Genomic DNA, 25,597 nt, shown 5'->3' on the forward strand with positions numbered 1-25,597 from the left:
ACTACAACCTCAGACCATTGCTCCTAGTTCTGTATACCACCACAGAGAATAGCCTAGCTCCATCTTCCCTGGAATCCCCCTTGAGATAGTTGAAGGCTACTATCAAATCCTCCCTCCATCTTCTCTTCAGCAGACTAAATAAGCCTAGTTCCCTCAGCCTCTCCTCAAAGTCATTCCACATGACTTTTCACCCATAACAGCAATGACACAGTAACCATCTTTGAAATTTCACTGAGAGTTTTAAGCCCAATTAAAGTAATAACAGCAATAATATGTTGCTTATATATTTCTGCGTGCTCTACATACATAAATAAAAGCCTTACAATATTCTCTGTGGTAGATAAGTACTATTAACACTATCCTCATTTTATAGATGGGGAAATTGAAGTGCCTAGGGAGTAAGGACAACATTTTCAAAAGTGACCTCTAATTTTGAGTACCCACCTTGAGACACTTTATGCCTGATTTTCAGAGGTGTTGAGTATCTGCAGCTCTCACTGAGTAACAGTCCTGTGTGCTCAGAATTTCTGAAAATCAGGCCCGCGTTAAGTCAATTGCACCACAAAATTGAGGTACCTAAAATCATAGGCATGAAAAAGGAAATGTTCAACAACATGGAAAAGCAACATATTTAAAATTGATAAAAGACATTTTGTGTTTTGTTTTTTTTAAAACAAAACTACCAAACACCACCCCTCTCACATATATACACCTAATTAACCAATGGAACTCACTACCAGAAGATATCACTAAGCCTAAGAGCTTAATAGAATTTAAAAGGATTAACTAGTTGTATGGATAATGAGAACCTCCACCATTACTAGTTTTTATCCTATCTAAATGTAAGGGATATAAAACCTCATGCTCTCTAAGCCAACTTGTAATTAAATATTAGAGAGAAACTGTCCCCATGGCCTGTTATTCCATTATGGAGTTTCTTATGCTTCCCTCTGAAGCAGTAGCAAATTTTGGGTAATGTTCCTGGTGGAGATAAACTGGTTACCCAGGGTAGGGTCTTCTTTGTTTATTTACAAAGTTTACACAAGTTTGCCTGTTTGCCTTTCACATAGATGGCAAAACAACGGCAAAACCGCACACAGAAACCCCAACTAAGACACCAGAGTCCAGCCACATATCCAGAAAGTAGCTCATTTTCTGATCCTTCAGTTTGCCGTCTCTTTGCAGTTTTCAGCATGCTCTGTTCCTGTCCAACCTACTGCCTGAGCAACCCCTGCTCAAAGACACATGACCTATCATTGTTGTCAGTTTGGCTTAATTCAGGCAGACCTAGGGGTTAATCTAAATTCTGTACCACTGGTCTATAACACAGACTGGTTTGACTATACTTAACGTCCACAGGAGTTGGATTCTGTATTCCCATCCAGGTCTGGTCGCTGTAGCCAGACCTCATACGGTTCTTTGGATGATAGTCTTTATATTTAGCACTGTCTATGGACAGTTTGGTACTTCAAGTGCATCTTACTATCATCTTTGTTGTAACACTCTTCCAAAGTCTCTGTGTGATCATCAGCAATGTTTACACACGTACTGGGGGAAAGGGAGTGTATGTGGGTGTGCTGGATATACTTGGCACACTATATAGGATATGCATGATAAATCTGGTGAAATTACTGTCTTTGTTACGTTTCTTTTGATCTTGTAATAATATAGTCCTATCATCTTTTGTTTCCTGTAATTTATGTGGGAAAAAATCAAAAGTTTCATACTAGTAGTTCACTACCAATATTATCAGCGGAACCAGTTTGCTCACCTGATAGTATAAAGCCTTACAGAATTCTGTTGCAAGGAAAACATATTTCATCCGTTAAGGTCATATGTTGCTCGTACTTTCTGCTTACCTAGGATTTGCATTATTGGTCTTTTTCAGTCAGTCTCAACCTCTGCACTGACTTATTTTGGTTGTGGTTGAGTTTTTAATGCAACCACCAGAAACTAAGCAAGCTTGAAAGCCAAAGGGCACAGCCAAAATAGCCAAGGTGATCCGCAAAAGACACACTTTAAAAGTGTCATCTAACCAATTATACTGAGTTGAAAATGATGTTTGACATTGGGTATTCTGTTTACTGAAGATTCCTTTGTGTCTCACCAAAGATACCTAATGAGTTTGTTTGACCTCTCTGCTCTTAACAAATTGATTTCCACACAGAAATTTGACCCCTTTCACTCACAAATTTCACTCCCAGTGTCCTAGCCTAATTTCAATTTGGGTATTTATTTATCCAAAAAAAAAAAAAAAAAATTTTGGGGAATGCAGTGACATTTGGCTTCCAGTATGTATTTAAAAAAAAAATACTCAGTTGAAGCAGAATATCACAATTTGGCTGAAATTAACCCAAATCCCTACTTGAAGCTGAAGAGCAGGGAGAGGTTTCCTCCTTCCTTGTAGCACCTGGAGTATGGCCATTTCAGCTAGTAAATCCAATCTCTTCAATGTGGCTGGTTCGGAAGGTGACTGGGCCTGAAGGGAGAGGGCAACTGAAGGGAAGGCAGCTCCTGAGGGAGACCCTGGAAGAAATCCAGACTCCATGTAGGTGGATGGGAATAAGAAATCAGCCTGCGAAAAGGGAGGAAGCCCTAAGGATTAGCGGGCTGGGGAGAGAGAGGCTTCCAGGGAGAAAGCGCTGGGAGATGTCACTCCATAAAAAGTATAGAAGAATTCTGCAGAGACAAAGGAGGAGGATGGTGGTGAAGAATCTGCAGAAAATGGAATGTAGGAAAGATGTAAAGTTTATGTTGTGTTTTGTTCTGGACTTTGGGAGAATGAGACTGAGGAGGAGCCCAGGTGCGGTGGAAGATCTTGCGTTTGTTACATTGAATTTGTTGGATACTTGGCACATTGAGTACAAGATACCATTCCAGACCACAGGGGACAGAAATTGGCATAGGGCAGAATCACTGCAACACTGGGTTTCACCATGAGGGGGAGCCTTTTAGACAGTGAATTCTGTCACACATATGATCAGTAAACTTTACTGAAAAAAGTAAATCTAAATATCATCATAGAGACATTATCTTAATCCTGTGGGTCAACAAAAATAAATCTATCATAAGCAAGACAGCCTTTGGAGCAAAGTTTTTAACCTTCTTAGGGTATACCTACACTGCTGGGGCTGCATGGATCGATGCAGCAGGCTGTGGAGACCCGCTTAATTGATCCCGGCAATGCTCTCCAGTTGACCCCTCCAGTTGATCCACCCCTCCCAAAAGGAGTAAGGCTGCATCAACCGGAGGGCACCTGTCGCCAATGCAGCACAGCGGAGACACCATGGTATGGCATCATAAGTAAGTTGTGGGGAGATACGCAACATTATGTAGCTTGTGTATCTCCCATTGACTGCCGGCAGCAAAGTAGACCAGGCCTTAGAGTACATTACTATTCTATATTTTTAAGCAAATATAACATTTTTATAAATTTACCAAAATGTCCTTATGGCAAATAGAAAAAACAGCCTCTAATTATGACTAGGGATATACTGAAATTCTAGTTTGTAAGTTATATTTAATTAAAAGTAGATGGTGTTTCTGAAGGGTTTGTTTTTTCATTATTTGTAACAATGATATTAGGAAGTTATTAAAAATATGAAAAGTAATTGAGAATATTAATATCTGTTTTATGGGGTTGGCTAACCATTGTTAATGATTTTCTGATTAACATCCTTTCGCAATAAACCATCAAAGGTAATATATGTGGCTATTGTCTAGTCCATTATTCAGCTTTGTATTTGGCTTTGACCAAATGCCATCACAAATTATTCAGATTCTAGATGAATACTACAATTAGATATTTGGCACACTTAGTAATTACACTCCCACACTCTGCATTTGTAAAAAAAAAAAAAAAATTCTTCTTACATTTCTGGCCAGGCTGTTAATGTCGTGCATCATTTCTAACACAATGGAATAATAGCTAGCACAGTATTTTTTATTATGTGCTGATACCACAAATAACTGTTAGAAAGGCCTTTATTAAAACACCAATATACAAGATACAAACAAAATCCCTGTTACATTTAGATCTGTTTGAATTAAAGGAAGAAAAAAAGATATAGAAAACATGTATAATATCTGCCAAGCCTACCAACAGAAAAAAGACACAAAGGGTCTGCGTTTAAAGACCAAATGTAGTTGTGGACTGTCCATACTGTGACTGGCTGATGTCAAACCTGTTCCTTGCAAGTAAAAGTGATCCACTGATTTCCCCTCCTCAGTTGGTCACTTTTTAAAATACCTCACAATTCTGTCTATTTCTGTGGTATAACTTTTCTTTCTCAATCTTGTACATCCTGAGACTATTGAGCCAAGTCCTTTGGTTACCATCGCCACATTCTGCTATCAGTTACACCAGTGTAACTCCACTGATGTGAGTGGAGTTAATCTGGATGGATACACCTGCATCAAGAAACAACAGACTAACACCACCATTTCATTTCAAGCTTTTTTTTCCCCCTTGAAAGTAGATAAACAGTAATTATAGAACATGAAAAATACCCAGACTATCTGTCCAGGATGGTGCACGCCTGTTAGAGTCAGTGATACTTATTTAGAACCTATCATTGGACATTACTGTATATATTGGTGGAATCAGAGAAAATATTTGCTGTCTGTTATTTGTTTTCACACACACACACACCCTGTCATACACACACTTAATATTAGTTCTTGAATTGATGTTGTCAAGCACCGTCTTGGAAAAAATCATGCATTATGTAAATTTTCATATTTCAAGACTTTGTGTTACACCACATCATTAAACACTAACCTATTGTGTATCATGATTTTTTTTTTTTTTTGGGGGGGGGGGGGGGGTAAGAGAGCCATTTTTTGCCTACCCAAAGGAAATATCTAGTACTGATCTGGAAATATATATGGGTTTCTGGAGTAATTATATTACGTACTGTTCATTGCCTCATTTAGTATTTCATATCTTGACACCTTCTCACAAATTACCTGAGGATGTGCACTGCATATTAATACACATTTAGGTAGCAATCAACCATTTGCATGAAACCATGTAATACAAAAGCATCATACCAATTGGCATTAGGATTAACATAAATTGCAACCTGTTCAACATCAGTTTCTATTTACAGCTGACAGAATAGAGGAATTAGTCATATGTAGAGTAATTTCTGGTGTAAATCTCAATAATTAATGCTCTTCACATATCATTTTCCATCCAAGACATGCTCACCCATGGGGCATTATCTCAATGTCAACCTCATACAGCAAACTATAACTTTTCTTTAAAAATAAAATTAAATAAATAAATAAAGGAAAAGAAACAGTCTACAAATAATGAAAATATCAGTACATATGAAAAAGCTACGCTAAGTGTCATACAGTATATATTGTACTTGCCAGGTGGAAAATTGTGACTTATTAAGTGGGCAGACAGGTGAAAAAATGTTAATCAAGGGTATTTTTATTGCAAAAATATATATAATGCAACACTGAGGTTTCACAGTTTTTAAATCAGGAAACAAAAGTTATGGTTGAATGTACAACTTTCAGTCTACTCCCTTGCAAGTGTGCTTTACACGATGCAATATTTAAATAAGTAATCACGTACTTTAGGCCAGATCTTGTCTTGTCTGTGCTTTCCTTAGGCATGGGAGGCTCTAAACAAAATAAAACCAGCTTTTTTGCTGTCTAAGAGGAACTGATCATGGATAGGTTGTGAAGGAGAGATCCCTGAAAAACACAGAGCACTTCTCCATGGTTGCTGTCTTCAGATGCCCATGGAGTGAAAGATAGAAATCCAAACTGGACAGTGGATCTGAGTCTAAAAAAGACATTGGCCAATTTACATCAACTTACAGTCCATTATTTTGTCTTGCTAACCTATTTATTTTATTTTGAACTGTGAATATTTCCCAGTTTTAATTAAGCTCACTATATTCTTACATGCCTGTCAAACATAATTTCTTTTTATTTACTTCTCAAAAAATTACTCTCAAAACACTTTTCCCTAAATTATAACTGATTTACTTTTAATAATTACAGGAATTGTCAGGTGGGGGACGGGGGATGTGTTGTATTATTTGGGATACAAGGCTAGAGTTGAAAATAAGCCTCTACATACTTACCCTTGGTAGATCAAGGCATCTGTTCTTTGAGCTTCCAAAATCTTCTGTCAAACACTGGGTCACTTACCTGCCTGCATGATGATTTCTGAGGCTATAAAAGGGGAAGTGGCTTCAACCACTCTTCAGTTCCCTCTAACCAAGGAAGGTGTAAGTCTGGATCACACACATCCTCCTCAATGGTTTCCCCTCATCAATCTCTTTCTCTCTTTCTGCCCTTTAGGGACTACATTTTTTTAAAAAATTAATTATATGTCACTCAGTCAGTTTTTCTTAAGACAGACAAGGAAAAATAAAGAAGGGGAAAATGTCTATATGACATGGGCCCTGTCTGGGCCATAAAAGTGGGAGGACCTTCTCACATCCTTTCTGAGGGAGGAGACTCTTCAAATCCAATAGACAGATACCTTATCTACACTTACACCAGCATACAGAGTACATGCACTACACGTATAGCTACACGCCGCAGTGAAAGCAGGCTGCATCCACACTTTCACGGCAGTGCTGCTACACGCAGCTGTGCAAGGCTCTGGAACAGGAAGGCAACAGGGAAAGACTCCAGCAGCTTCCCCTGCTGGAGCCTCTCACTGCAGGAGGGATGGCTCTAGCAAGGGGAAGGCAGTGGGGAAAGGATCCAGCAGTAGGGAGGCAGCCAGACACTAGACTGCTAAAAATAGCAGTGTAGATGTGGGAGGGATAGCTTGCATGTGTAGAGAGCCGTGTAGTGTATTCCCTAGGCTTCAGGTGTGTAGGGGTCTCTATACACCTAAGTCGTGTCTCACCGTCTACACTGCTATTTACACTCTTGCTAGCTGGTGGGCAGTGTCTGTACTCTACATGCCACCATAAGTGTAGACATACTTTAAGTCCAGCACTGTGCAAGTCCAATGCTGAGTTTGGAAACAGACCCACAGAAGCGGTGCACCATCTTACACACTGCTATTGATGTAGGTGCATTAATCCTACAAGCAGGAATATGCAAAATCCACTTGAAGAGTTCTACTTTATTTCAATACCTTGCCTGGATCCATTAATGGACTACTTGGAGTGACAGCACCACTGCCTTAAGATCTTTTCTAACAAATTGTTCTTCAGAGTTAATGAAGACTTTAGTATGGGTGTTCCAAGCAACAAAAGAAAATATACTACCTGAAAACAGAAGAAATGTTTTCAGAAGAACTGCAGACCTTTAAGGCAATTAAAATAATAGCTTTCCTCTTATTGCTGTTACTTCACACATAAGGATATGGAAAAAGTTCCTTCTTCAAGCTTAAAAAATGAACCATGAACACAAATCAATAGCCTTATTGATGGAACTTTTAATGTAATAGCTTGTTATAGATGGCTCTCCACACTAATGGTAATATCAATGCAATTCAATAATGAAAAAAGATTCGAATAGTAGATATTGGGAAAATAAATGAAACTGTATTCTTTTTGAGGCAGGCACTCTAAATAAGGATTCATCTTATCCAATGATTTATTTGTAAGAGAAAATGAAGGCAAAATGAGGAAATCTCCCTCATGAAAGTATTTCTTCCTGGTGTCTAAATATTCAATAATGCTCCAGCTAAGAAATAGGTTTTTCCTCCCATCTTTATGGTGTTTTTTCCCCCTCAGTGGATTGCATTATCATTTGCTAAATATATTGTCAGGCAATTTACTGTTCTTCTTTACAGCTTCTAGACTTTTGTATAATGTACCCCACCCTCTGGGAATTTAAAAGATATAAATCACAGTTTGGGGTCAAATTTTGCTCTCAGATATGTGCATGCAACCCTCTCTGAAGTTACCAAGAGATGCACACACACATTGAGGGCAGATCTCAGCCCTTTGCCATTTGTTGAGATGATTTTAAAGCCCTCATAATTGTAGGAGGACCTATTCTGAAGATACCTTGTTCCCAGTAATAAGTACAATCTATTCATTCTGTTCACTTTACTGCACAATTGGAACTAATTCATTCTTCTGCTCGACACAGCATGAATTTTCTGCCCTTGTTCTCATGAGTAAGCATTTCAGCTGTTATTTCAGAAGTGTGTTTTGGCTTTGAGCCGCTGCCTTCTTAGTTACCTGCCCAAGTGGAACTGTTGACTTTCCTTTCCTGTGTGTCCTTCACACTAAGGTGAAGATTGGGGCAATATTCCAAATGCTTCATCAATGCAAGGACCCTTTTTAGTATTAGAAGCACAGGGCCAGATTGCACAGGTGATACAGAGCTGCACAACACCAGCAGGAATTTCATAAGGCATTGTGCTATCCATCTGTCCATCAATGCAGGCACTTATATAGCCCTCATCACCACGGTAACTGAGAGCCTTCAGAGAGGAAGGCTACCTGTGCCCTCTTGCTCCTATGTGCACCCATGTAAGAGCCATAACTAACCCCTACAGTCCTGTTATTATGTACTCATGTTTGCCCTTTGCATGTCATGCCTTTTAAAATGTATGTCTCTCAGAAGGGGAGAGAAGGGATTGGAGTAGATCGCAGGCCACTACTACTGCCAGAAAAAATGTAGACCTAGGTTTTCAGAGGACTGGGCTGAGTTTTGCATAGAGTTTTGATTTTCATTTAAAGCAAAATTCATGGGAAACAAACCCACATATACTAAAACACATTTTACTCTGAACCCTTGTGAGTGGAAATTCTCTGCTTTATAACACTCTAACACACAAGTCCTAATCAAAGCAACTCTATTAAAATAATGCTGATAAAGACAAAGAATCTAATAAGCACATCTGTCTGGCAACATGCAATAACATTTATATAAACACATATTTTGGGGAGAATTAAACTTTTTGAAAGCACTTTATCATGTTATACCTCTAAAGCAGCACCTCCGTTAGAGAAAAGAATAAGAAAAGAAATGGTTTAGTCTTGTTGAAAATCCTCCTAAAAACTTTAGATTAGAAAACATACAAAGATGTAGAGAGAAAAAGAATTCAAAGAAAAAACAATAACAGCTACATAATTTTATGGGAGTAATATTATCAGTAGCAAGAACATGTGTAATGAGACAATGGACAAAAGATGATGTCTCTCCAATGTCAGAAGAGATTAAGTGTATAAATGCATGTATCCCATTAGACCATAATATTTATTAACTCAGAGATCACCTAGAGTCAATTAAGAGGATATATAGACCAAAACATTTGCTTAAATTGACAGAATTTCATTTATAAGTATGTTAGATGGTATAACAATACTATAACAGTATAAAAAACAGTCAGTCTACAGCAAATTAATAGACTGCCAGATCACCCCCTAATGGGCGAGGAAAACTGAAGAGATTGTCTTGAATTCTTTGCTGAGGATTCTGACCCTGCATGCACTGACCCCAGACCCAATAGATCTTGAGGGATCAGGTAGTGGAACAGGGCCATGCACATAGAGTCCTGTGCCTTCCTGCACATTCTGCAATCCCTTGTAGTATGAATCAGGATAAATTTTGTCGCAGTACTTTTTACAAAATGAAAGTAACAGGGTATATATTTGCACACAACAGCTATTAAATGTCATATGACATATGTACCTGAAGCTAGAATATGGCCTTCCCTTGTTATTGCCAGGTACCACTACAAATCAGTCCCCTGTGCTGGAAAGTCAAGTCATGGTCATTTAGGTGTTCTAGGTAATTAGTGTTGTACAACTACGGCAAGGAGGTCACCCAAAAATAAAATCACTCATCAGTTTTGGAACAACACTAATCCCATATTTTAACAGGTTTCTTTGGAGTCTTCTTTTACCCCTGTAAGGAATCTAGCCCAGCTTCATCTGTATCTTGTTTTACACTAAGTAATTCTACCCTAATCACTGTGAGCTGGATTGAGCCTTTATGCACAGCGTTGAGGCTCCATTGAGGCACAGTGCCTCCCGCAGTGGAGCCTCAGAGACACACCCGTGAGGTACAATGCTTCCTATACTCCTCTACTGTGCTAGGGGCTGGAGGGAGTATTTCACCATATCCCTTTGCAAGGAGTAGTATATTCACCCCTACTCCCTCACCTACTTACTCTCCTCTCCCCACTGCCTTTCCAGCCACAAGGCAAAGTCATCTTCTGCAGCCATGTAGGGAAATTGCATGGGCCTTCTTCCCCTACTTCCCGGAATAACCCCAAAAGATGAAAACATGATCTAGTACCACGTGACTGCAATTTACAAAAAGTCTCCACTTCAGTACAAAAGAAGCCATTTTATTTTACAAACCAAAATGTAGCTTAGAAGGATGGAGTTTCGAAGTGGGGGGGTGGTGAGGAGGATAAAGCCTATGCGGTTGGAAAATGACAACTTGAAGATGTCATCATCTTCACCAAGAAAGTAAAGGCATTAATAGTAATAATAATAATAATAATAATAATGTACAGTACTTCAGTGAAATGTCATTGGCAATCAGCCTGATTACAATAGGTAGCAGCTATGCCCTCAGCAAGCCCCCAGTTACCACCACTTGCACTGCACTATTAGGAAATCTAAGAAATCTCAGCTCAGCTCCTTCAGTAGAACACAGCAGTTATTTTTAGGTTTTTTTCCTGATTATTCTCAACTTGTCTATTCAAGATTCAGAAAGCAAGACTACTTTGTTATTTCTTAGCCATGAGAAAGAATGTGGGCAAAATCCTGCCATTCTTATTCAGTCACAACTCTTATTGACAGAGTAAAGATAACAAGGTTTGGGTGTGTGAAAGAAAGAAAGAAAGAAAGAAAGAAAGAAAGAAAGAAAGAAAGGAACTGGATTGACAAATTATTTTTAAAGCATGATTGTAGAGTGAACTAGTGATGAAAAATCATTTAGGAGGATGATTACTGAGTATCAGAGTGACAGAAGCACGTTACTATTTTTCTTTGCTTGGGTTTATAAACTGCTCCTTTCAGCAAAGACTAAAACTGACAGCACTATTATTAGAAACTTCTGCACTAACTATATAATACAAAACTGAGTTGTTGCTGGTACTTCATGGAATTCAGGTACAGAATCTTGTAACACAGGATTCCAGTCAACCAGAAGTGAGTTGGAGACAGTTTCTGGTTTGCAATGTACCTTTCGATTCTCACTGCAATAATGACATGTTCCTGGCCATTTAATAATAATAGTAATTAGTATTAATGACCAAAACTTTCAATCTTGGTGCCTAACAGAGTTCTAATATATAATCTCCTAAACACGTGTACTACCCATTAACTTCAGCACCACTGAAAATCAGGCTATATTATTTAAGCAGGCAGGTTTGATACTTTTGGCCAATGAAAAAGTCAACTTTTTCTAGTATTCCCAGCTCTATCAAACATACTATATGCCAAGTGTTTCAGAATGACAGGCAGTTCAACTGATTCTTTTTGCTCCATGTGACAAAAAGGATCCTATGTGTTTTCAAATAACAGAAGACATTGAGTGGACTGCTAGCTGCCCATGTGCAATTGTTAACTATTGTTCTTTTTAGTGATTTCAGTTAACTCATCTCATTAATGAACTAAGTGTATGTTACAGTGGAAGCATGTCTTGGGGCTAAAGAACAGAGTTGATAGAACCAGGATTTCTATCTCTGGCATTGCCTTTTTTGTGTAAACCTGAACAAGTTATTTAATTTCATTGTGCCTTAGTTTCTCTGTTTATAAATGCTTGCCTACATTACACATCATTCTGTCTTGCTTGAACATGATTTTGAAAAATAGATAACATGATGCTGACCACAAATGAAGGGTCAACACAGTCCAGGAACTGTCCTGCTGGGAACAGGATTTAATCACAGTTAGGTAACAGAATCCTGAACACAATTAGAGTTGATCTGTACTGCGTGCTAGGTTGTGGTCAGTAATTGTCTCAACTGTTCAAAACTATATTCACACACTATAACATATGCAAAGCCTTATAGTGAAATCATAATTTACCCTTACTTCACAGCAATGTTGTAAGGACTAACCCGTTAATTTAAGTAAAATATTTTGAGAATTTTGTATGAGAGTTAGAATAGAGATGCGAAGTTTGATTACAGATTTATTATCTTCTGTGGTTCAACCCTTCTTGTTGGCTGCCATTTCAGATTTTCCAACAGTTATGAGTTTAAATATATTTTCCAAACAGCGCAACCACTATGCAAGATGCTTTTCAGACATGTATAAAAATAGAGTCTGTGCCATAAAGGAACTTCATGCCTACATTGCAATCAGGAGGTGTGATGGCAGCACTGTTAGCTCAAGTAATAATAGCATGGAAGCCATGGCAGCATTGGCGGCTTCACAGACAAGCCTCACATGCCCAGGATCCCGGGTATCTAAACCTGGGTACACAGTCACGTGTCCGCCACCTGTGCTTCCACAGTTTCACTGTTATTATTACATAAGCCAGCTTTGATCTAGAAAAGAGCTGGGTTGGATATGTCTATACCCCCTGACTGCAGTGTAGAAACACCCTAAGGTCAAAGGAGCAGATTCTGATCTGTGACACCAGTGTCATTCTGGAGTACCTCCATTGTAGTAATTGGAATTCCAGTTTTACATTAGTGTATACGAGATCAGAATCTGATCCTAAATGACAGTGATACAGTAACACAACAAAAATGATAACAGTCTATATGGGGGGAGGCAAATCAAAAAGAAGGGGGATACTGCTCTTTGGATGTGCTTATTTTAGCAGGAAGCAGAAGTATCACCTCCTAAAATGTGATAATGGTGGAGAGACCATTTTTCCTTTAACAGTATAATGTGTTCCAGCATGCAAAAACATTTCCACACTCACGTATGAGACCTGATAAAATAGACAGTAATGGCTCCTTTGGACTCAATGCAGCCTATCATGTAAACCAATATATTGGTAAATAAGATATTTCTAAAATAGCCTTACTGAGACTGACAATACCTTCAAATTTCGAGCTATTAGGGTCTATCATGTAAAGTGTAATACATGTTGCACATCCCAGCAAAAAACAACATGGATTTGTTATGTCAAACCATCCTAATTTCCTTCTCTGACAGGGTTATTGGCTCAGTAAATAAGGAGAAAGCTCAAGATGTAATACCTCTTGATTTTAGTGGGGCTTTTGACACAGCCCCACATGACTTTCAGAAAAGCACACTAGAAAAATGTGGGTTTGATTAAATTACTATAACGGGGGTGCAATGCTCAAAGAGTAGTTCTCAATCATTTGATGTCAAATTTGGAGGATGTTTCTCATGGGGTCCCATAGAGAATAGCCATATGTCTGGTATTATTCAATTTTTTCATTAATTACCTGGATAATGGAGTGAAGATTATGCTTATAAAATTGTGAAATGACACCAATCTGGAAGGAATTGCAAGCACTTTGGAGGACAGAATGAGAATACAAAATGACCTTGACAAATTAGAGAATGTGTGTGAAATCAACAAGATGAAATTCAGTAAAGATAAGTGCAAAGTACTACACTTAGGGAGGAAAACTCAAATGCACAACTACAAACTGCAGAATAATCTTGCCTTTACTCTCTGGACTGTCGGTCGTGGCATGATAGTGTTGGCTTCAATTTGATTACCAGAATAATCCTACTACTTCTACAAAGCACAATGACTGAGGTTAGCACTTGAGGGCTGTGCACACTGTTGCTCCCAGAGGGTTTCAGATAGCAGTATGTGTGTTCACTAGCTGTGGGTTGGGTTATGTCCCCTAATTTGCCAATTATGCTTCTATGGAGTCACCGTTCACTGGCTGGGATGGTAGCTGGTCCCCATCTTCTAACTCTCGAGTTCTAAAATGCAATTTTGCCATCCTGCTTTGTTATTGAGTAATGATGGTGGCTTCCTATGCTCTAAATCCTCAGTAGCATACCTACAAAATAAATGGCCAGGTTTGGCCCCATATCTCTGTGCACTTAGAAATGTTATATTTGCTCATCTGCAAATCAATTCTTCCAGAAAGCACAATTATTGAACTTTCTGTTCCCCCCGTTCTAATCAATATGATCCCCTTTTCCCACTTGTTATTCCATGAACAATGGATAGTGATCACAAGCTTTCTGCTTTTTACAAAGATCCTCTGAAATTATTAGGAATCCCACATGTATGCCTTTAAATTGAATTGTGCCAGGGTTACAAAGGAAACGCATTGTTGTCCAGCAGGAAATAGCTATGTTTTTTCATCTTTTCATATTCAAGAGGTTAGTGTGACCATGTACATGGCACATCTCCAAAAATCTGATGTTATTTACCAAGAGCCAATAAAATACTATTTGGCTATAGGGATTTTAGAAATACTTTTCTGCCTGTGAACCAATATGGTGAAAGAATTTTCCATACCACAGAGGAGCCAACCAGAATGCCTGACCCTAAGAACAGAAAGAGAAATCATGCTGAATGGCCAGCTCTTCTCAAATAAATGCTGAGTTCCTATATGTGTAAGAACCCCAGCATACAGTTCTCTGTGTAGAAATATAGAGGCACAGAAAATGTTATGCCTATAAAGACTTTGTTACTAACTTTCCATAACTGTTGTTCTTTGAGATGCGTTGCTCATACCCATTCCAATGTAGGTGTGTGCTCACCTCAAGCACTGTATCTGTTGCATTGGCTCTGGTGCCCCCTGAGTCAGACCCTCATAGCGCTGGTATATAGAGCCCTGCCATCCGCCGACCACTCAGATCCTTCTTGCTAGCTATCTCCAAAAGAGGGGCAAGTGGGATGTGAGGTTGGAAAGGACATGAGCACATCGCCACTCTACAGATGTCTTGGATAGGGACTTGTGCCAGAAATGCAGCTGAAGATGCTTGTGCCCTTGTGGAATGTCCTGTCAGGACTGGAGCAGAGATCTTTGCCAGGTTGTGGCATGTGTGGATACAAGAAGTGATCCACAATGAGATTCTCTGGGCTGAAACTAGAAGACCTTTCATCCTGTCTGCAACAAACACAAAAAGTTGAGTAGTTTTCTGAAATGATTTAGTCCTTTCTATGTAGAAGGAAAGCACACGTCTGACATCTAGTGAATAAAGTTTCTGCTCCTGTTTATTGACATTGATAGAATACTGGGAAGAATATGTCCTGGTTACTATGGAATTGTGAAACAACTTTTGGGAGGAAGGCTGAGTGAAGATGCAGTTTGACCTTGTCCTTGAAGAATACTGTGTATGGAGGTTCTGAAGTAAGGGCCCTAATCTCTGAGACCCTTCTGGCTGAAGTAATGGCCACCAGGAAGGCCACCTTCCAAGATAAGTAGAGTACAGAACACCATGGGCTTGAATGGGGCACCTTGACAATACCAGGTTGGGATCCCAGAGTGGGATAAGTTGTCATACTTGGAGGTACAATCTGTCTAGCCTGCTGAGAAAACAACTACAGATTGAGTTTGCAAAGATGGACTGGCCATTCACTCACGGGTGAAATGCCGAAATTGCAGCCAGGTGGACTCTAGTCGATGACAGATAGCTCTTGCTGCTTCATGTGTAGCAAGTACTCCAGAATGTATGGCAGTAAAGAGACACCTTTCTGTGCTGACCAGATTAAGAACCTTTTCCACTTTGCCTGTGGAAAATGTCCTTCATGACATCTAGATGGATGGACCACTCGTGATTGGAGAAGGATCTGCTAAGGCTATCCACTAGCTCATTCTGTACCCCCCGGAGATAGGAGGCTTGGAGGTGGATTGGATGGGATATGTAGAATTCCCACAGGCAAAGAACTTCCTGGCATAGGTGAGAGGAGCGTGCCTCACTTTGTCTGTTGATATAGAACATAGCTGTTTTATTATCTGTAAACATCAACACACTTGTCTTCCAGGTGGGATTGGAACATTTGGCAGGCAAGGTCCTCTCTCTGTTCCCTCACGTTGATATGTGGCGAGAGTTCCACCTGAGACCAGAGGCCCTGGGTTCTGAGGACGCTCAAATGAGCCCCCCCAACCCAGCACAGATGCGTCAGAGACTAAACACACTGACGGTTGTGGTCTCAAGAATGGGACACCTGCACATACCGTCCTCGGGTCCAACCACCAAAGGACGAAGTGTGACAACCATGTTCAGGTAATTCTGACCTGGCCAGTACACTGACACTAGCCAAGTTTGAATAGGTCTGAGTTGCACGTAAGTGCACGAGGCCATGTGCCCCAGGAGTTTTAGGCAGTTTCTTGCCGTTGTAATGGTATGGTTTCTGAGGCTCTGTATGATCATGCCCAAGGTCTGGAACCAGGCTTTTGGAAGGAAGGCTCTTGCCTGGACTCGGTCAAAAACTGCTCATATAAATTCTACCCTTTGAACAGGGGAGAATGTTGATTTTGGCATGTTTATTAATAGTCCTAACTTCTGGAAAGTTAACAGTATTAACCTTAGGTTTGTCTTCACCATGGCCTTGGTATGACCTCTGATCATCCAGTCCCTGAGGTGAGGGTAGACCTGAACTCTTTGCTTCTTCAAGAAAGCTGGGACGACTGCCATACACTTAGTAAATACTCAAGTGCTGCTGACAGGCTGAATGGGGTAAACTGGTAGTGTACCTGATTCACAATGAATCAGAGGAATCTTCTATGACCTTGAAAGTTGGAGATATGAAAATAAGCATCCTTTAAGTCGAAGGTGGCATATCAATCATCTAGGTCCAGAAAAGGGATAATGGAGGCCAAGGAAACCATGCAGAACCTCAGCTTATTCTTATATCTGTTGACGTTTCGCAGGTCCAGGATGGGTCTGAGACCGCCGTTGGCCTTTGGGATTAAGAAATAACAGGAGTAGAACCCTCTGCCACTTAGCTCCGGAGGAACCTCCTCTACTGCTTCCACTTTCAGGAGCATTGGCACCTCCTGGGCTAAAAGCTGCTCATGAGAAGGATTCCTGAAGGAGGACTGAGAGGGACAGTGGAAAGGAGAACAACTGAACTGAAGGGTATATCACAGTCTTATGTATAATAAAAGTGGGATAACCAGTCCACAAAAATTGGGGAAGATGGATCCAGACATTGTCCTAGAATCATAGAATATTAGGGAGGGAAAATTGGAAGGGACCTCAGGAGGCCATCTAGTTCAACCCTCTGCTCAATGCAGGACCAACCCCAACAAAATCATCCGAGCCAGGGCTTTGTCAAGCCACACCTTAAAGACCAATAAGGATGGAGATTCCACCACCTGCCAAGGTAACCCATTCCAGTGCTTCACCACCCCTCCTAGTGAAAACGTTTTCCCTAATATCCAACCAGACCTCCCCCACTGCAACTTCACACTATTGCTCCTAGTTCTGCCATCTACCACCACTGAAAACAGCCTAGTTCCATCCTCCCTGGAATCCCCTTTCAGGTAGTTAAAGGCTGCTATTAAATACTCCATCATTCTTCTCTTCTGCAGGCTAAAGAAGCCTAGTTCCCTCAGCCTCTCCTCATAAGTTGGAAGTTAGAAGTTATAAGGTCCTTATAAGTTGGAAGTTATAAGGTCCTTATAAGTTGGAAGGGACCTCAGGAGGTCATCTAGTCCAACCCCCTGCTCAAAGCAGGACTAACCTCAGCTAAATAATCCTAGCGAGGGTTTTGTCAAGCTGCAGCTTAAAAACTTATAAAGATGGAGATTCCACCACCTCCCTAGGTAACCCATTCCAGTGCTTCACCACCCTCCTAGTGAAAAACTTTTTCCTAATGTCCAACCTAGACCTCCCCCACTCCCCCACCGCGCAACTTGAGACCTTTGCTCCTTGTTCTGTCGTCTGCCACCACTGAGAACAGACTAGCTCCATCCTCCCTGGAACTCCCTTTCAGCTAGTTAAAGGCTGCTATCAAATCCCCCCTCATTCTTCTCTTCTGCAGGCTAAACAAGCCTAGTTCCCTCAGCCTCTCCTCATAAGTCTTGTGCTCCAGCCCCCTAATCACTTTTGTTGCCCTCCGCTGGACTCTTTCCAACTTGTCCACATCCTTTCTGTAGTGGAGGGCCCAAAACTAGACACAGTACTTCAAATGAGGCCTCAGCAATGCCGAATAGAGGGGAATAATCACTTCCCTCGATCTGCTGGCAATGCTCCTACTAACGTGGGCCAATATGCCATTAGCCTTCTTCAATAAGGGCACACTGTTGACGCATATCCAGCTTCTTATCCACTGTAACCCCCAGGACCTTTTCTGCAGAACTGCTGCCTAGCCAGTCAGTCCCCAGTCTGTAGCAGTGTATGGGATTCTTCCATCCTTCATGCAGGACTCTGCACTTGTCCTTGTTGAACCTCATCAGATTTCTTTTGGCCCAATCCTCTACTTTGTCTAGGTCACATTGTATCCTATCCCTACCACTCCTCCCAGCTTAGTGTCATCTGCAAACTTGCTAAGGGTGCAATCCACCCCATCCTCCAGATCATTAATGAGGATGTTGAACAAAACTGGCCTCAACACCGACCTCTGGGGCACTTGTTACTGGCTGCCAACTAGACACTGAGCCATTGATCACTACCTGTTGAGTCCGATGATCTAGCCAGCTTTCTACCCACCTTATAGTTCATCCATCCAACCCATACTACTTTAACTTGCTGAGAAGAATATTGTGGGAGACCGTATGAAAAGCTTTGCTAAAGTCAAGGCATATCACATCCACCGTTTTCCCCACATCCACAGAGTCAGTCATCTCATCAAAGAAGGCAATCAGGTTGGTCAGAAATGACTTACCCTTTGTGAATCCACGCTGACTGTTCCTCATCACCTTCTTCTCTTCCAAGTGCCTCAAAATGGATTTCTTAAGGACCTGCTCCATGATTTTTCCGGGGACTGAGGTGACGCTGACCACTCTGTAGTTCCCCGGATCCTCCTCCCATTTTTTTGAAGATGGGCACTATATTGTGCCCATCTGGTATGCTGTCCTTGAATGAACCCTCAAAAGGCCTGCTTAGATTCTGCTGACTGGCTGGTGGAACCAGGCACGTGAGCCGACAAAGACTAGGTAGGATGTCTCCTCTTATAGCTTCCATCCCGTCTCTTACTGTAGTCTGGCCTAGACTGAGGCGAGTAGAAAAAGGGCAATGGTTGGGGCCTAAAATGCTTTCTAGACAGAGCCAGTGTGCTTAGCATTAGGGATTTTAAGGTGGCCCTGGCATCATTCAGACTATGCAGTTTTGAGTCTGTCTGTTCCAAAAACAGCAATGTGCCCTCAAAAGGGGAGCTCTGCACCATCTGCTGCACCTCCTGGAGAAGGCCTGAGGACTGTAGCCATGAGCTACTCCTCATAACCACAGCCAAAGCCATGGATTGTGCTACAGTGTACGCTGCGTCCATAGGCAGGTGTAGGGACACCTCTGCCACAGCTCTCTCCTCTTCAACTAACATCAGGAATTTGGCTCTAGACTCCTGGGGCAACAACTCTTTGAACTTAGTCATTGAGCCCCAAGAATTAAAATCATAGTGGCTTAGGAGTGCCTGCTGGTTTGCAATCCCGAGTTGGCATCCACATGTAGAATAGACCTTCCTATCAAAAAGATCTATTTTTTGGCATCTTTGGCCTTGGGAATAGATCCTTGCTGCCCTTGCCATTCCCGTTCATTAGCCATTGAAATCACTAGTGAACCTGGAAGAGGATGGGTGTTTAGAATTTCAATCTCCTTAGGTGGGATAAAGTACTTTTTTTCCATCCTTTTTGCTTTTGGTTGCAGGGATGCTGGAGTCTGCCACAGGGCTTTGACAGGGTCTAAGATGGTGTTGCTCAAGGGAAAAGCCACTCGCAATGGACCTGAAGATGACAGGATGTCCCCCAGGGCATGGGGGGACACTGAGATCTCCACTGCCTGTATCCCCAGCTTTTGAGCTACTCTCCTGAGGAGCTCTGTAATTGTCCTATAGATGTTCCCCCCACTGCCTCATCAGGAAAGAAAAAAGAAGCAGCCTGTACAGGCATGGGGCTCTGTTCTTCTCCTTTGGCACTGGATGAATCCCACAGTGCTGGGTGATGGAGTTCAGTACCGTGCTCAGTACCAATATGTGGTTCTTGAACCAAGGGAGGTTATGGGAGAGCTCTACACTTTGATACAAGTATGATCTCCTGGGCTGCAACCCTTGGACCGGTGGAAACGCTCAGGGATTCCAAAAAAGCCATTGCATGGGCATCTGCCACTGCACCAGTGGCCATACCCTGGCGGGATACCCTGGCTCATGTCAGCTGTTTGGTAATGTTGGTTGGAGCTGTGTTGGTTTCTGTGGGAAGTGTAAGACTCAACCTCTGAGTCCAACTGTGAAGAGGCCCTTCTCGGTGACCACGGTGGAGTGGTATCAAGTGGTGCGGTAAGAGAGGAGATCAATGCTGCACCATCATAACAGGTTTCCCTTTTGATGGCACTTTGGGTCTCAGTACCATGGTTACTCTTGCCTCCAGTGTTGCCAATGCCAGTTCCCCTTTCTCTCAGAGAAGCCGCAGCACTTCTCACTGATATTGAAATGCTCAGAACTGAGTCAGCATGCCTCAGCTCTGAGTGGGGACAGAGAGCTGCCTCCACGAGGAGAAATTTTAGTCTCTGATCCATGTCCTTCTTGGTCCTTCTTAGTGTGGGGCCTGAACACCTGGCAGATTTTGCAGCGCTCCCGAATATTGGACTTGCCCAAACACATAAGGCAGCTAGAATGTGGATCACTGATAGGCATCGGTTTATGGCATGATGCACACGGCTTAAACTCCAGGGACAGAAGCATGCCCCTGTGCCAGGGAAGGGTTAACCTCACTAAGCGGGGTTCTCTAATCTAACTACTAAACTAGAAACTGAAACTTAACTACTACTATGAAAAACAATGTAGAAGTAGAGAAATAAAGAGTCCACTGAGAAAAGTATTTGTGGTTTGAATGAAAGAATGAGCTGAAGTTCCAGCGACTGTCATGGGCAGTAAGAAGGAACTGAGGGGGCAGCAGGGCCCTATATACCAGCACTATGAGGGTATGACTCCAGGGGGCACCAGAACCAACCCAACGGATATTACTGAGGGAAAAGCTTTCCAGCCGCAGTGCTCAGGTTGCACGTTCTAATGTAGAAATGGGCATAAACAAGCACTCAGAGAAGAATACAAGGAAATAATAAAACAAATAGTGATTGCTTCCATTGACAATACCAGTAACTAATTGTCCTTGAGTAAAAAAGATTTATTTGTATACATTGCCCTTTGTTTTCAGCAGAAGTTACTTTTCCCCTTGGTCAATATTATACTTTGATAGAGGGCAGCATATGAAATGACTGAAGGAAGCTATAAGAAAATTACACACTTAAAGGAAAACAAACATATGCAATTACTAATAAAGATGAGAAAAGAAGAACTTCTTACCCCAGGTACTTGCCTTAAAAGACAAAGAAAGAACATTTAAATAGACTAGTTGTGTACTAGAAGAGTAAAGAAGACAAGACATGCCAGCAGAAGCACACAGAAAAAGATGTTTCTAGGCTGAAATGTCTTTGCTCTGCTTTAGCCTCAATCAAGTAACTGTGCTCATCTTGGCAATCAAACTGCATTCACCTTCATCTTTTAATGCATTTTGTAGAGCAATCAATTTCTCAAAAAGTATTTTGATGGAATAACAGGCTATAAAGGAAACAAATGGTAGAAATAAATGTTTAGTTTTCACCATGGAAAGAGGTAAATGGCAGGGTCCCCCAAGGATCTGGTGCTGTTCAACGTATTAATAAATGATCTGAAAAAAGGGGTAAACGGTGAGGTGGCAAACTTTGCAGTTTATACAAAATTACTCATGATAGTTAAGTACAAAGCAGACTGTGAAGAGCTATACAGGGATCTCATAAAATTGGGTGACTGGACAACAAAATGCAAGATCAAATTTAATGCTGATAAATGCAAAGTAATGCAAATTGGAGAACATAATTCCAACTATGCATACAAAATGATGGGGTCTAAATTGGCTGTTACCACTCAGAAAAGACATCTTGGAGTTTCATGGATAGTTCTCTGAAAACATCTGCTTAATGTGCAGGGGCAGTCAAAAAAAACTAACAATGTTAGGAACTACTAGGAAAGGATAATAAGACAGAAAATACCATAATGCCACTGTATAAACCCATGGTACGCCAACACCTTACATACTGTGTGCAGTTCTGGTCATTTCCAAAAAGATATATTAGAAATGGAAAAAGTACAGAGGAGGGCAACAAAAATGATTACGGGTATGGAACAATTTCCATATGAGGAGAGATTAAAAGGACTCAAATCTCTTAATAAAGAGATGACTAAGGAGGGAATATTATACAGGTCTATACAATCATGAATGGTGTGGAGAAAGTGAATAAGGAAGTGTTATTTACCCTTTCACAGAACACAAGAACCAGGGGTCACCCAATGGAATTAATCCTCAGCAGGTTTAAAACAAACAAAAAGAAGTACTTCTTCACACAATGCACAGTCAACCTATGAAACTCATTGCCAGGCACTATTGTAAAGGCCAAAAGTATAACTGGGTTAAAAAAGGAATTAGATAAATTCATGGAGGTCTGTCAATGGCTATTAGCTAAGATGGTCAGGAATGCAACCCTATGCTCTGCGTACCCCTACACCTCCGATTGCCAGATCCTGGGACACAGTGGATGGATTACTTGATAAAATTGCCCTGTTCTGTTCATTCTCTCTGAAACATCTGGCATTGACTAATGTCATAAGACAGAATACTGGTCTAGATAGACCATTGGTCTTTCCCATGGCCATTTTATGGCCGTTCTTATGTTCACTTATAAAGTGCTTCATGTATTTGCAAGGTGGTACATAAGCACAAACAGTCTCACAACACTAATGTGCAGATAATGGAATATTAATGCTGTTACAGAGGGCAAGATGATTTGCCCAACAGCAAGTCAGCAGGCAGAGACAGGAGTAGAGTTTAGAACATCCTAACTTTCAGCCTAATGAACCAATAGAGGATACTGACTCAAGAAAATGAAAGAGCATAATCTCAGTCTTGGTAAGGATATAAATGGAGCAGGACAGAAGGAAGAGAAGGGGAATTTTGTAATTACACAAACTCATAGTTTCTTTTGCAGACAGCCAACCTCCGAAGAGAACTCTATTAAATTTTTAAAAGGCCATATTAAAATAGATGACTAAAAGTTAGCACTCATATAACATAGCTGGTCAAAAGCAGAAAAAGTATTTAAGGAAAAAAGTGAAGTTTATTTTTCCATTTCATAATTTAAATGGACCAATTTTCCAATGTTTCATATAATTTGCAAAAAAAATCAATATTTTGTTTAAATTGTATCAAAATTACTATTAAACTATTGTGTGCAGTGTAGTTATAGCCATGTCGGTCCCAGGATATTAGAGAGACAAGGTGGGTAAGGTAATATCTTTTACTGGACTAACTGTCTCTCTCACCAACAGAAGATGGCCCAATAAAAGATCTCACCCACCTTATCTTTCTAAAAAATGTTTAGTTTACTGATAACTGTTTTCTTACTGGTTATGTCACAATTTGACTAAGATAGCAATAAAAGAATCATGAAGAACATCAATAATGTCACACTTTTCTTTTTTTTTTTTTAAAGTCATTTCAACTAAAATATTCTTGGACAAAATACTGCAGCCAGCTGCATTATAAAGCACTGTTCTTTACTATATCTCAAAGTATTAGGCAGAGGTAGGTAAGCATTTTTCCTATTTTATAGATAAGGAAACTGAGGCACGATAAGGTTAAGGTCAAAGTCAATCAGTAGCAGCTCTGTGACTAGAACCCAGGTCTCTTGAATCTTGTACTAGTGTTCTATTCACTGGATTACACTGCCTTCCTTTAATAATATGTGTTTAAGCCAATCTTGTGTAGACCTGGGCAAACACATATATTAAAAATGAAATGAACATATTTGTGCTTTCATTATGTTCATGAAAAAGAGAAAATTACTGTAAAAAAGAGAAATTATTTTTAATATACATACAGTCACACCTTCTGGGTTTGTAATCCTCTGAGATTTTCAAAAACTAAGCAGAATCTGACCTGCTCACCATGAAGGAAGATCTCCAAAGGAAGCTCAGGGTTTTACTTGAAGTAATATCTTTAGGAATGCAATAAAACATACATGGTTTTAAAGTCAGCCTTTAGAAATAACAGGATAATGATTGCCTCACTTTTTTTCCCTTGAAAGGTGGATAACAGGAAAAGAATACTTCTGGAGGGAATGAATAATGAAAATTGACTCTGTCCCACACAAATTTGTGAATGTGCTGTTACAATTATAACATTAAAGTCAAACCCATCATTCTTCCTTAAGAAGGAATGATAAGAATCACTTGGTCTTAAAACTGTTGTTCTGCTTTCCATTGCAGTGCTCTGAATGCACACTGTTATAGCTAACACTATTATAGTTTCTGGCAAATGTCAAGGTAAAATCTGGCATTTGGAAATACCTGATTGAACTCTGGATGCAAAAGAAGGAAGACAGTGAACTGGGGAATTTAGCAAAGAGCAATGGGGTTAAAAAAATTTCATGGAAGAAGCAACCAGAAAATGACTTCTAGACCAAAGCTGAGCCTAAATACAAGGGGCAAAAGACATTTTCCTTTTCCATTAGAAAACTTTAACTTAGGGGCTTATAGGTTAATATCCTAGATGTTTCAAAACCGCAGTCCAATGGCTAAGAGGAGATAATTTTTTAATGGCAAAAAGTTTTTAAAAAGGTAAACTATTGGCTTCCATTTACAGAGGGTGTGCATATGTCAGAGAAAGTATTAGCCTAGCTACCACCCACTGGAAAACCCATTGCAATGGAGTGGATGAAAACCAGGCAGGCCATTTTGACAAAAAGGTGGTCGTGAGGAAGAAGGAATCATCCAGCAGCCCCCTGAATCGATTAAGGATGGGGGCGTGTGGGCACCCTTCCCAGAAGACAGCTGCAGTGAATGGAAGCTGAGGCCAGGGCAAGGCTAGGATCACTTTCCACTTCTAAATCCATGGCAATGGAAATTCTCCTTTTTCGGTTCCCATTAGGAAGATGATGGTGCAGCCTTCCTCTTTTCAGCCAATTCTCCTCTGCAGATGAAATAATGAATAAGAGAACCAGCGCACACACCCTTCTGCTTCATATATGGACAAACATGGCTCCTAGAATGTTACCCAACAGCACGTGATCAATTTACAGAGTGTGTTATAGACTGATGACAATGATGGATGAGGTGATATAGCAGTATTATTGTACTATATTCTAGTTGGATACCTATATATTATTGTACTGTAAATCATTTTTGTTGAGAAAAACTGAAATTACTGGAATTTTCATTCTCAGACAATGATTCCAGCTTTTGCTCTGCTGTCTCTCCTCATCCCTGACTGGTGGGACTGGAAAGAGCACATGCCTCGACCTCCCTCTGCTGACTACTTGGAAATGAGGAAAGTTTTCTCTTTCTTTCTTTCTTTCTTTCACTCACTTCCACAACCAACTGTGAGAGCATAGCAGGAACTTGGATCATATCTGAACTTTTAGATGTCCTTGGTACTAGAGAAGTCACTATCTGCTCATAATGAAAGAACACGCCTACACCAAAAGAGAGAGAAAGGGACATACCGGAAAAGTACATTTCAATGATCAATGCAATAAAAACATCTTTTTGC

The 25,597-nt window shown here is 40.6% G+C and overlaps 1 protein-coding gene across 1 annotated transcript in view; it reads right to left on the reverse strand.

Annotated features, from left to right (window-relative positions):
• Positions 1–3,974: 3,974 nt before the first annotated feature.
• The window catches only part of LOC137154613 (contactin-associated protein-like 2), a 309,210-nt gene continuing 287,587 nt past the window's right edge, over positions 3,975–25,597 (reverse strand). The window contains exon 7 of the mRNA XM_067550350.1: positions 3,975–4,410. Coding sequence (XP_067406451.1) covers positions 4,358–4,410 — 53 coding nt within the window. The 3' untranslated portion in view covers positions 3,975–4,357. The remainder of the gene's footprint in view (positions 4,411–25,597) is intronic.

Source organism: Emydura macquarii, unplaced genomic scaffold (genome assembly GCF_026122565.2).
Source record: "Emydura macquarii macquarii isolate MOO-44397 ecotype Brisbane River unplaced genomic scaffold, CSIRO-AGI_Emac_v2 contig_1263, whole genome shotgun sequence".
Lineage (NCBI taxonomy): Eukaryota > Metazoa > Chordata > Testudines > Chelidae > Emydura > Emydura macquarii.